The sequence below is a fragment of the Erythrolamprus reginae genome, chromosome 6, assembly GCF_031021105.1.
Source record: "Erythrolamprus reginae isolate rEryReg1 chromosome 6, rEryReg1.hap1, whole genome shotgun sequence".
Classification (NCBI taxonomy): domain Eukaryota; kingdom Metazoa; phylum Chordata; class Lepidosauria; order Squamata; family Dipsadidae; genus Erythrolamprus; species Erythrolamprus reginae.
The window spans coordinates 72649325-72662684 of record NC_091955.1 but is presented as its reverse complement, the minus strand read 5'-3'; the positions used below and the strand labels follow the sequence as shown (position 1 = coordinate 72662684).

The 13360-nt window shown below is 39.9% G+C and overlaps 1 protein-coding gene across 2 annotated transcripts in view; it reads left to right on the top strand.

The window, feature by feature from the left end:
- Positions 1-13360, top strand: part of ABTB3 (ankyrin repeat and BTB domain containing 3) — a 264027-nt gene that overhangs the window by 185202 nt on the left and 65465 nt on the right. For both annotated transcript variants that reach the window (XM_070756234.1, XM_070756233.1), the window contains exons 2-3: positions 1530-1679; positions 11360-11564. In XM_070756234.1, coding sequence (XP_070612335.1) covers positions 1530-1679; positions 11360-11564 — 355 coding nt within the window. The remainder of the gene's footprint in view (positions 1-1529; positions 1680-11359; positions 11565-13360) is intronic.

Below are 13360 nucleotides of genomic sequence, written 5' to 3'. Positions count from 1 at the left end.
TATAAAAGTATAGGAGATCATATATGAAAGGAAGAAAAGATAAGTGAGATAAAGAGAGACAATTGGACAGGGGATGGAAGGCACACTGGTGCACTTATGCTGGAATGACAGTATAGAATCAGTTTTCTGATGTACAATTTAGCTTGCACTAGCCTGTCAGCATTAGGAGATGTCATGATGATGCTGGCTTAGTATATTTAGCTTCTGATAACTGCTTCCAAAGCTAGCATAGGCTCCACATACTTATCTATTATCTACTATGCAAGAGAATTGGCAGTTGCTTTATTTTCAGAGATTAACCTGGATAATTGCTATAAGTGCAGGCGGCTTTTCACAGGCAGTGGTATTTGCACTTTCATCAAGGAAGGCTAACTGCTTATGAGTTAGAAGAAAATGCGTTGCTCTTCTATTGACCCAGAATAAGACTATCTTAAGAGAAAAAGAGGTGAATCACCTTGGGTGGAATTGATTTTGCAGGTGTCTCTGTTGTAGCTCAGTTAAGCTTTGCTCCGCAGTTTAAATAGGGTCACTCAAACATTTCTCAGCCATTTTTGTATATCTACGTTGAAACCTCTGTTTCAGGATGAAAAAGTCAGCTTTGTCTGTCATTTGGAAGATAGACGGTCTTATGAACTAGTCTTTAGTCAAGCACAATATAATGAATGAGGAACAATGACATATACTGAGAGCATCGAGGTCCATCCAGAGAATCAAGGAGTTCAACATGACAAAATATGTGCTCCAATATAAACTATGTCACTTACGTTCTTGCACCTGACATCACAGGTCTGTACAAAAGTGAGGAGCTCTCATTTCATCACTTGGATATTTATCCTGGTTATTTATCCTGGTTAGGAACAAGTAGCTAAGACTGGGAGGGAGTCATGGATTGGTGTCCAAGCACATGCTTTCCCTGTATCAGGTGCCTGATTTGATTTCTTGTCATCTCCAGTTTGAAACAATGTCTGGATAATAGGCAGTGGTCCTCAACTTGGGGATCAGGACCCTTTGGGGGTCGGGATCCCTTTGGGGGTTGAACAACCATCTCACAGGGGTCGCCTAAGACCATGGGAAAAGAGAAATTTCCCATGATGTTAAGAACTAAAGCTTCTATTCTGGCACCTTGGAACATATTTTTGCAATCTGACCAATCAGGCATTTACAGTGGGGGTGTCCCTCTGTCAATCAGCTTAAAGCTCTGTTGGGAAAATTGGCACTAGATTTTTGGTTGCAGGTAACCACAACATGAGGAACTGTATTAAGGGGCCAGAGCATTAGGAAGATTGAGAACCACTGCTTTAAGGTCTTCAGTTCAACTGAAGACCTTAAATAGTAAGAATAAGTTCTTAAAATCCTTAAAGACACTGGCAACCAAATACATACTATTAGGCTTGACTGATCAATGCTCAGTCTCCAACTGTAGGATAGCATTGTAGATTTGAGTCTGTTAAACTGAAAACCTTGTGGTTGTCTGGATTTTATAACCACACTGAACTTTTCATCCTTTCTTCTTTCTGCTTTAACACCAGGTGTTCCTTGCCTGCCAGAAAGTCTGAATCTTCACAAAGAACAGCAAAGGTCAAACAAGCCAGGAGATGTCCAGATGTTTAGCCAATCAGAATTGCGAACCATCGAGCAGTCCCTGCTTGCTACACGCGTGGGAAGCATCGCAGAACTTAGTAAGTGTACATAATGTTTTCTAATCTTTTCCCCTTTGGAGTTTTGAGCAACCACATCCCATTTTATAAACACATACCTCCAGAGAGCAGGTTTGTGGTGAGTATCTACTTGTAACATCAGTTCATATTCCCTCGGTGAAGTTGTTCAGAAGACAGGTTTTGAATCATGATAAACCTTTTTGCTATGTCAGAAAAAGATAAACCTTTTTGCTATGTAAGAAAATAAAGCCCAGGCTGAGCCTGAACAGTGCAAAATTATTTTTCAGTTACTAGAATATTAAGATGAGAATAGTAAGAATATTATGATTAGAATATTAAGATCAAATTAGTGAAGATCCCCTTCTGCTTCAAGGTCACGGAGCTGCATATAGTATGCTTGAGGATAGGCAGATATAAAGAGTTATATGTGTGTCACAGGGAATAGGAGTTTTGCATTTAGCCTTGAAAAGCACACAACAAATTGTTTATGTATAGATACAGATTATCTCAGGGACCGCCTTCTGCTGCACGAATCCCAGCGACCAGTTAGGTCCCACAGAGTGGGCCTTCTCCGGGTCCCGTCAACTAAACAATGTCATTTGCTGGGACCTAGGGGAAGAGCCTTCTCTGTGGCGGCCCCGGCCCTTTGGAACCAACTCCCCCCAGAGATTAGAATTGCCCCCACCCTCCTTGCCTTTCGTAAACTTCTTAAAACCCACCTCTGCCGTCAGGCATGGGGGAAACTGAGATATTCTTTCCCCCTATGCCCTTACAGTTTATGCATGGTATGTCTGTATGTATGTTTGGTTTTTATAATAAGGGTTTTTTAGTTATTTTAGTATTGGATTGGATTGTTACATGCTGTTTTTATCATTGTTGTTAGCCGCCCCGAGTCTACGGAGAGGGGCGGCATACAAATCCAATAAATAGATAGATAGATAGATAGATAGATAGATAGATAGATAGATAGGTAGGTAGGTAGGTAGGTAGGTAGGTATGTGTGCATATGTGGATACAGATAGTCCTCAATTTACAACTATTGAATTAGTGACTATTATAATGGTGACTTGCAGCTGGTCCTCTTACTTATAACCATTGCTGTATCCCCACAGTAACGTGATCAACAATTGGGTGCTTGCCATGAATTTATAACAGTTACATATTGGGGTCATGTGACAATCATTTGCAAGCTTCTAAGTCATCTTTTGGCAAGCAATGGGGAAAATTGGAATTACTAATGTCCTCTCTCAGTCAGCATATTGCCCCCATATTACCAATCTCAGAAGAATGGAAAGCTGAGTGAACCTTGAACTGGTCAGGTCTGAATTCCTTGCAGTGAGGAGGGTCAGTCTCAAGAGTGGGATGGAACATTTTTAGCAACCGGTTCTCTTCCTGGTTGCTGGGTGGACATGGCCTACTTGGCCTCCTGTCCCATGGCAGGGGTGAGTGTTTTCAACTTTCCTAGGATTTGGGGCTTTCCTCGAGCCTTTGCGAGGGTGAAAAATGTCATCCATGGGCTCTAGAGGCCCCCCAGAGGCCAGAAACAGACTTCTGGTACTTTTGGTAGGCCCATTTTTTGCCCTCCCAGCCTCTGCAAAGGTCCTGCCTCCAAACGGGCCATGTGGAGACTCCTGGAAGCAGTGGGGTCAGATGGCCGGGGTCAGCCAGTCCTTACAACTATCAGTTTGGTGAACCGGATGTAAAGTTTCAAGTTCAAGTTGATTGGATTTATATGCCGCCCCTCTCCGAAAACTCGGGGCGGCTAACAGCAATCATAGACAATATAAAAAAATAATCCAATAATGAAAACAAATTAAAACCCCTTAATATAGAAAACCAAACACACATACAAACATACTATGCATACCATTGTAATGGCCTAGGGGGAGAAGAAATCTAATTCCCCCATGCCTGGCGGCAGAGGTGGGTTTTAAGTAGCTTACGAAAGGCAAGGAGGGTGGGGGCAATTCTAATCTCTGGAGGGAGTTGGTTCCAGAGGGCCGGGGCCGCCACAGAGAAGGCTCTTCCCCTGGGTCCCGCCAAGCGACATTGTTTAGTTGACAGGACCCGGAGAAGGCCCACTCTGTGGGACCTAACTGGTCGCTGGGATTTGTGCGGCAGAAGGCGGTCCCTGAGGTAAAATTAACAGCCGTTCAATCGAATCAGTTGGTCGGCCTGCAATACTGCATTCTAATTACCACCATGGCAATAAATAAATGAACAAAAGCTGATCTCAAAAACTGATGTGTGTTCAGGAGTAAGGGGAAAACCACTAAAAAGAACTACCTTCTGGTCTATACTCTTCTCTAGATGTTGTCTTGGGATCTGCAGATTTTATTGAATACAGCGGCTTCTAATTTGGAGTGTAGAATTTTTTTTCAGTAGTTCCTAATTTGGAGGGTAGACTTTAGCTCTCAGTTCTCTGCAGGTTACAAACGCTCAGTATTTTGATTTGGGCAATTTTTTTCTAGTTATTCCTTATCTCATTTTAACTTTACATTTAATTCCAGCTGTGTCCCCATTTTTGCTACTGTGCTGCGAAGACTGGCATGATTCGTGCTTAACCCTTTTGTGTTATCATTGGAAGTAGTAATCAAAGTAACTGATATGCATCAAAAAGGATACACAGCAATAATAATTTGCTTTCCCTATTTTGGAATTTTGTTCTGTAAATGCTGTATCCTTGATTGAGGACCTGCTGTTGCTAGGCAACCCATGGTAGGAAATGGTCCCTTGTTGAGATTGCTTTGGTGTTAAAAAGCAAAGCAAGACAATGATAGAAAGGGAAACAAAGGCACATGATATGGATCACGAACGAATAGGGACCAGAACTTTTAGGGCTTCAGACAATACGCTGTCAAGAGCCTAATGTTATATAAAAAAAAGAAACTTAAACTGGTTACAATAATGATTTGCATCAACTTCTGTTAATGTCAGTTTTTCAACATTGGTTTTTGTTTGAATCCTTAGAAAAAGGGAAGCATTAGGATATGGCACAGGAAGCAACTGAGCATCAATCATTGCTAAATCGCAAGGAAGTTTAACAAGTTAATTGCTTTACTGTGTGTCATATTGCACAACTTCTAGTTGATTTTGTGAAATGTACATATTGTTGGATTTCAACATAAGAAACATTATCTGAAAAAACTAACCCAGTTATGAAGCTCAAAAGTGGGCACATTTTTCAGTGTAGATTCTTCAGACAGTTTAGACAAAAATGATAAAAGACATTTTTCTTTAACTGTGGTTTGTTAACTAAATTTATCCAACATGTTAAAACCATAAACATGTTTAATGAATGATAATGACTGGGTTTATACACCATATGAAATCAACATACTGTACATTATGGTTTAACATGATGTGAGAAACCAAATCTGTTAGGCTAATTAGAAATTGTATGTGGAAATGAACCAAATTCTAGAGTTATTCAAAAGGAGACGAAATATTATCTCAGTGTTCTAGATGCTGAGCATAATTTTAAACAAAGTTTATCATGTCACTTCTTTTTTTCAGTTTAAAAACATGTAGAAAATCACTTTCTTATGTAAGCCAGTTAATTAATTTAATTAATTAGTTGTTTTAGTTAATTAGCACCACACATTCATCTCATCACCTCCCAAGTCTAAGTTTCCATAAGTACTAAATGAATATTTATGTCAGGGTTTCAAATAGCATCGGAAATTAAATCAGAGCCCAAGGCAAAGTTTTCCTCAAAGTTCCAATTTATTAGCAGAGTCATTTTGGCACATCTGGGAAAAATCCAAATCTGAAGTCGCAGGGGTTTCTCCACCCAGTTGAAAGTTCAAGCCCTTGTCCCCACACCACCAAGTCCATCATGTTGACCATCTTCATCTGCCAACTTGGCAGCAACACCCATCTCCTTCTGTGCAGGTGCAGGTGTGCAAAGACAAATCTAGAAGAGATTTGTTATGGCTACATGCAAGCATCCCTCATGCAATGACCTCTCCCAAATTCCCATAGCAAAGAATACATTTTAAAATAGTATAAAGTGTGGCAGGCCAAAGACCCCAAGCTTTGGGCTGACAATTTGAACTAGGCTTTGCTCTTAAACATAAATTTTGATTAAATCTCACTGTGAATGCAGCAGATTGGTTAGAGCATTTTGAAAAATAATTAACTCTTGTTCAGTGATCCTGAAGCATTTCTTTATTTATGGTTATAGAGAAGCAAATACAAAACGAATTAAAACTGTAGGAAACAATATTTCAGTAAACAATTACAACAAAATGTTTGTAGTATGGCACCCCTTAATTACTTAGGGATGAAACAATACTAATTTACTTGTTAGCAAAATGCACAAACCTTTGACTCATTGACATCTGTTCTTTTGTTGCATGACCTCTAACTGGAACCACTCAATCGGGTAGGAGTGAAACTATTACAACACAGATATGCACGAATGACTGTTTTAGCAGCTGTCTGAAATTGTTCCGGGGCTCGGAAGACATGGCACAGCGCTTTGTGCCACTTCTCATGAGCCATCGCAAAATCGCCATTGCTGGCTGTGTACTTTTGCACGCAGCATTTTGCTTCCGGGGGCAGGCCGGGCAAGCCCTATATATAGGGCTGTGCCGAGGCGATCCTCTTTTTGCCCCCATCCAATGACGAAGCGGATACCCACCCTCCCTCCCTAACTTACAGTGTGCCCTGATGGGGTCATCCTCGGAGGCCGAATAGGACATTTTGGCAGTCTCAGTGCTTTAGTTGCGACCATTTTTTCCCCTATTCCACACTGGAGAGTGAGGATGGATGGTTAGGGGGTGTGGCGCATTTTCTTACAATTCAATAATTGGCTTTCCCTTTGGTAACTGGTTAGGGGCAGAAATGGGCAGCGGTAGCAACTGGTGTTCTCCTTTAGGGCATCTCTTGAAAGATGATGGGTTGCCTCTCGCCAGGAACTATAGGTACGCACGTCCTCGGAAGAGGACGTGCCCTTGGGACTCACCTAACCCAATAACCTGAAAGGGATTGGATGGTGAGGATAAAGTGTGGCAGGCCAAAGACCCCAAGTGAAATGCTTTGGGCTGACAATTTGATCTAGTCTTTGCTCTTAAACATAAATTTTGATTAAATCTCACTGTGAATGCAGCAGATTGGTTAGAGCATTTTGAAGAATAATTAACTTTAATTATGTTTAATGATCCTGAAGCATTTATTTATTTATGGTTATAGAGAAGCAAATGCAAAACAAATTAAAACTGTAAGAAACAATATATCAGTAAACAATTACAACAAAATGTTTGTAGTATTTTTTAAGGAGGTGGCCAGGAACCAGGAATTCTTGTTCAGCAAGGAGCTTTGCCCATGGCTGCCCAGGAAGGTTATTCGTGAATTATTTCTGCCCCAAATTTGTATGCCGCCCCTCTTCGCAGAATCGGGGCGGCTCACAACAATAATAAAACAATGTGCAGAGAACAAATCTAATATTTAAAAATCTAAAAACCCATTATTTAAAAGAACATACAACACAAGCATACCATACATAAAACTATAAAGGCCTGGGGAAGATGTCTCTGTTCTCATTCTATATTTTATCTGGTATTTTATCCCATTCTTTCTGTTAAAAACAAACCAATCCTCCATCTAACACAAGAAGCTACTCCTGTACTTAAGTTCTGAAGATGGAATACGAAAGATGCACATCTGCATCTCTTGGTTGGTGATGCCTGTAACCTTTGAGGAGTATAACAAGTTCATGTAATCTCAAAGGTGCTTTTTCTGCCCCAAATTTTCTAGTGGCCTTTGCAGGTCCTGGTTATTTGGTCAATAATCAGTTAAGGTTCTTTTAACATTAATAAAGTGACCCATTTTAAATCCAGCTCTTGGTGTCCGTGTCTTATTCCACATCCGGTGCAATTTCTAACTCCCAACTTTTACAGACAGTCCATAATGATTCCATAATCAATGGTACTGCACATATTTGAAAAATAAAAATAAAATAGATGAGTAGCCACAGTCCATTTTTATTCTGACGTATGCTGTGACACACAGTAACAAAAGGAAAGGGGAACATAGAAAAAGTGGAAGGAGATGTGCACCTGAACATTTTTTTTTACCATTTATTAAGCTGATAAGAAGATACAGGCCTGAGATCGAAACCCAACATTGGATTGATAATCAAATCCTTGACATTGTACGATAGCCAATGGTGCTTAAATTGTTGTCCCTCACAGCTTTTTCACTCGGAGTTATTTGTGTTGCTATTATTCGAAAGCCCATGCCACGTTGCATGGAATAGAATGCCTGTTAAACATTTCAGGAATCTCCAGAAATCTCAGTTTATGCAATACTAGTTTTCGACAGTTAGCAGACAGAGAGAGAGAGAGGAGACTCGCTTAAAATAAAGGGGGAGAACTTGGCCACATGCTTTCTGTCACAAGCAAAGCAAATATTATGCGCCGCAATGAATTTCTTGCCAGGCACAGCATGTTGGAATGTGTCTGGCTCCTTTCGCTAAAGAAAATCATCTGCCTCTGAAAATGTGTTTTATGAATAATGCCATTATTTTCTGTTAAGAAAACGATGGGGTTTCATTTTCCTCTTGGCAAGACTCGTTAGAACAGGGGTGGGGAATAGTGGTTCCTTTATGATCTGTGGACTTCAACTCCCAGAATTCCTGAGCCAGCCAGGTCCACAGGTTGTAAAGGGGCCATCATTCCTCTTCCTTGATTTGGAAGATTGATTGATTGATTTATCTGCCTGCCTGCCTGCCTGCCTGCCTGCCTGCCTGCCTGCCTGCCTGCCTGCCTGCCTGCCTGCCTGCCTGCCTGCCTGCCTGCCTGCCTGCCTGCCTGCCTGCCTGCCTGCCTCTATCTATCTATCTATCTATCTATCTATCTATCTATCTATCTATCTATCTATCTATCTATCTATCTACCTATTTGATTTTTATGCCACCCTTCTCCTTAGACTCAGGGCGGCTTACAACATGTTAGCAATAGCACTTTTTAACAGAGCCAGCATACTGCCCCCACAATCCGGGTCCTCATTTTACCCACCTCGGAAGGATGGAAGGCTGTGTCAACCTTGAGCCGGTGATGAGATTTGAACCGCTGACGTACAGAACTACAGTCAGCTTCAGTGGCTTGCAGTAGAGCACTCTACCTGCTGTGCCACCCCGGCTCAATTTTGTAGATATTTTGTAGAGGAGTATGTTGATTTGGTAGATTTGGCAACATGTTTCCTTAATGCTATACACCAGTGCTGGCAAACCTGTGGTATGCAAACTGTTGCCCTAGCTCAGCTCCAGCGCACATGTGCATGCTGACCAGCTGATTTTTTGCTTGTGTGGGAGGCATTTGGGAGGGCGTTTTTGGCATCCAGGGAGCCTGGGGAAGGCAAAAAAATGGGCCAACTTGCCCCACCAGAAGTGGGGAAATGGGGAAATGCATGCATGAGGGGCAGGGCAGCATGGAGAGGTGTCACCTGCATGTGTGCAAGTGGCAGGGGGCATTGAATTATGTGGTGTGTGCATATACAATAGTTTATCCATGCACGCTTTTGGCACCCAACGGAACAAAGGTTTGCTATCACTGCCATATACTGTCTCTGTTCTCATTCTGTATTTTATTTGCTATTTCATCCCATTCTTTCTTTTAAAAACAAACCAATCCTCCATCGAACACAAGAAGTAAGAAAATGACTGAGGACTGTGAGAGTAGCAGGAAGAAAATAAACCTAGTTGGCAATAAATAACATATTTGACCAGTACAGTACATCAACTTTAAGACCCCCCAATAATGCATAGCCCAATAAACAGCAGCATAAAAGCTTTTCTGCCTTAGAGACCTCTGAAAAAGCACAGTGACTTGGCCAGGAGTGGAAAAACGGCAACACTCGCAATGACTAGGCCTGGTTATTTGTTGAAGACATTGTCCATGGTATTGATCACAACTGAAAATACCTCATTTCTTTTACTTCGCGCTGGAGAGGTACAGAGATCAAGGCAGTGAGATATTTATAACGCAGAAGAAATGACACACAAGTTCACCTAAAATAGCTATCTATCTAGATCTGTAGAGATTAGGATTTCAAGGCAAAAACAACATTTTCAATTGGGTCAAAAACTAACTGACCACAGATCAATTAAGATGCCATTTAATCAACCCCAGAATAATATAATATTTTAACTAGTTCTTGGCAATGGATAAGTGATGGCATTTAGAACCAACAGAAGTTCTATTTAGGGATAAATATATCTCCATTTAAGAAATAACATTCAATTATATTTAGCATCGTAGATAAAGAATCCAATCATAATTACTATATGTGTATTAAAGCAATTTCTCATCTTTCAAGGCAAGCTAGAAAATACTAGGAATTAAAATCCTCTACTTTCTAAGAGTCATAATTTAGGAGGGCAGCAATAGCATAATTCTGCTGCAATAAATGATGCAATGTCGCCTGGCGGGACCCAGGGGAAGAGCCTTCTCTGTGGTGGCCCCAGCCCTCTGGAACCAACTCCCCCCAGAGATTAGAACTGCCCCCACCCTCCTTGCCTTTCATAAACAACTTAAAACCCACCTCTGCCGCCAGGCATGGGGGAATTGAGATCCTCTTTCCCCTTAGGCCTTTACAATTCTATGCATGGTATGTATGTATGTATGTTTGGTTTTTATATTAATTGATTTTTAATCATCAATACCAAATTACTATTGTACACTGTTTTATTGTCGCTGTTAGCCGCCCCGAGTCTCTGGAGAGGGGCGGCATACAAATCCAATAAATAAATAAATAAATTATCTAAGATAGAGTCCATTCCACATGTCCTAGAATGCCTTGGTTAATCTATTGTAGAGAAAAAGATAGTTTCCTAAGTGGAAAACAAAATAAAGGCAAAAGATAAAGTCTCCTTTGAGTTGGCATACCTTTAGTGACTACTGCCCCAACCCAATTGTTCAGGTTTTTCTAGCAACAGTGCAGAGGTCTTTTACCATTGACATTGCTTTCATCTATCAAAATATTGTTGTTATTTAGAGTATAGCCACCACTCCAAAAGACTTTGGATAAATCACAACATATTTGAATGTACAATTAAATGAATTAAAAATATAATAGCAAAATATAACAATCTGAACAAGAAAACATTTGAAAACAGTAAAGAAAACACACAGCAAGGTGTCCATTGATACATTCACCTCAACCTGTCTTAAGATTTGACATTGCCTGGGTACAGAATCAAGTCTTAAGGCAGTGATGGCGAATTGATATACTCTTGATCCATGTAATAGAAAAAATTTAGGATTTAGTTGACATGATTGGGAATATTTGTTTCTCATCTTTAAGGGCAATTAATATAAAAGTAATGGTAATAAATATTATGAAATTGTTGTTAAGAATATGTGGAGAAGATTGATGCACTATGGCCTACATGATTAGATCTGATTAGAAAAGAAGCAATTTAAAAAATGTATTAGTTAATAGCACTTAAAATACACATAAGAAATTTGAGTAATTATTATTGTCCAGATGTCAATTGTATTGGAGGCAGCATTGGATGGATCATGAATATCAAAGTTAAGAGAAATAATTATTGTAATGTATTTTAAGATTGCTGGTATGTTATTTTGCATATGTGATTGAAGTGAAAATTTAAAAAAATTCTTGCCTGAAGAGGGAAGCCTATAGCTGAAGTAGAATAAGAAAAGCCTCTTATTGACTTGTTTGCTCCTTTTCAGGTGACTTGGTGTCTCGGGCAATGCACCATCTGCAGCCTCTCAGTGCAAAGCAACATGGCAACACCACACCTTTGCATCATCGCCAGGGGTCGCTCTACTGGGAACCGGAGGCCTTGTACACGCTGTGTTATTTTATGCACTGCCCACAAATGGAATGGGAGAACCCCAATGTGGAGCCTTCCAAAGTCACCCTACAGACAGAAAGGTAATATTTATGTTGAATGGACCCACAATTTCTTAATTACTGCATTTACTCAAAGACATTTGTCTTTAAGGTTATTTTTTTTAAATAAAAGATTAATTAAATAAATATAATCTTAGTAACTCTAAGGCAATCCTTTCATTTTAAGGGTACATCATTTAGAAAGAAAATTTAGTCTTTTAAATAAATATTATAATTACCAAATACTGGCTAAGTGCTGTAGGTTTCTTGACTCCATCTATTTTGGTTGGAGTTGCTTCTTCTTGCTGGAATACATTTTGTTTGCCATGTTTGTTCTCTGTGGCTGATACAGAATATATCAAAATTGACACCAAGTGGCCACAGGCTGCAGATTGGTTCCAGATGTCTCTTATGGAGTGATCTCTCTCCATATTTGGTTCCTTGGCTGAATCTCTGAATTGGAAAGGAAACTTATTGGTTCTGTTTATAGTTTTTGACAGGTTTAACAGGTTTGGTCTTAAATGTATAGTTTTTAATGGACTTCTATAACTGTAATTTGGAAATAGCATCTGAAAAGTGCCTTCCGTCCCCTGTCTTTTTGCTCTCCTATATCTCCTATACCTTTCTTCTATTCCTATATCTCTTCTTCTATTCTTTCATTGATATGTTCTATTACTATATTTTCTTTTCTATTCTTTCTTAGATATATTTTACTATGAGTATCATCTCTATAACCTTCATCATGTATTTTACTATGTGTATATAGATATATACCCACTAAAACCCTCATTGTGTATTGGACAAAATAAATAAATAAATAAATAAATAAATAAATAAATAAATAAATAAATAAATAAGAACCATCATCAAAAGAATAAGTGTTGGAGAGCAGCAGATAGCTAATAAAATCTGTTCGAGACACAGAAGTGACATTGAACAGGTCATCATTCATTATGATCTATGATGCCTGTAGCCAGTTTTTTTCATTCAGCAAAACTGTTTTCAAATATGTTTTCTGCAAGGATTTTGTTTTTTTCTCAATTAAAATAATCTATTATTCTGCCTTTATATGATGTATTGAAAACCATCCAGTGAAACCTTCCTAATTACTTAATAGATTTACCTCTTTCCTTGTTATTTCTTAATATATTTTTCTTAGTAATAGGGGTTGTTTTTTTTTTAAATTAACATGTGGGAATATCAATACGATCACCTCCTTTTTGAAGTTCTCTATAATGCCCTGATGTAACTTCATTTTGGACCGGGAGTCACTGCTCACAGTCACTCATGCCCTGATCACCTCGAGGTTCGACTACTGTAATGCTCTCTACATGGGGCTACTTTTGAAAAGTGTTCGGAAACTTCAGATCGTGCAGAATGCAGCTGCGAGAGCAGTCATGGGCTTACCAAGGTATGTCCATGTTACACCAACACTCCGCAGTCTGCATTGGTTGCCGATCAATTTCCGGGCACAATTCAAAGTGTTGGTTATGACCTACAAAGCCCTTCATGGCATCGGATCAGAATATCTCCGAGACCGCCTTCTGCTGCACGAATCCCAGCGACTGATTAGGTCCCACAGAGTGGGCCTTCTCCGGGTCCCATCAACTAAACAATGTCAGTTGGCGGGCTCCAGGGGAAGAGCCTTCTCTGTGGTGGCCCCGACTCTCTGGAACCAGCTCCCCCCAGAGATTAGAACTGCCCCTACCCTCCTTGCCTTTTGTAAACTCCTCAAAACCCACCTTTGTTGTCAGACATGGGGGAATTGAGATATCTCCCCCGGGCCTATACAATTTATGTATAGCATGTTTGTTTGTTTGTATGTATGTATGTCTGCT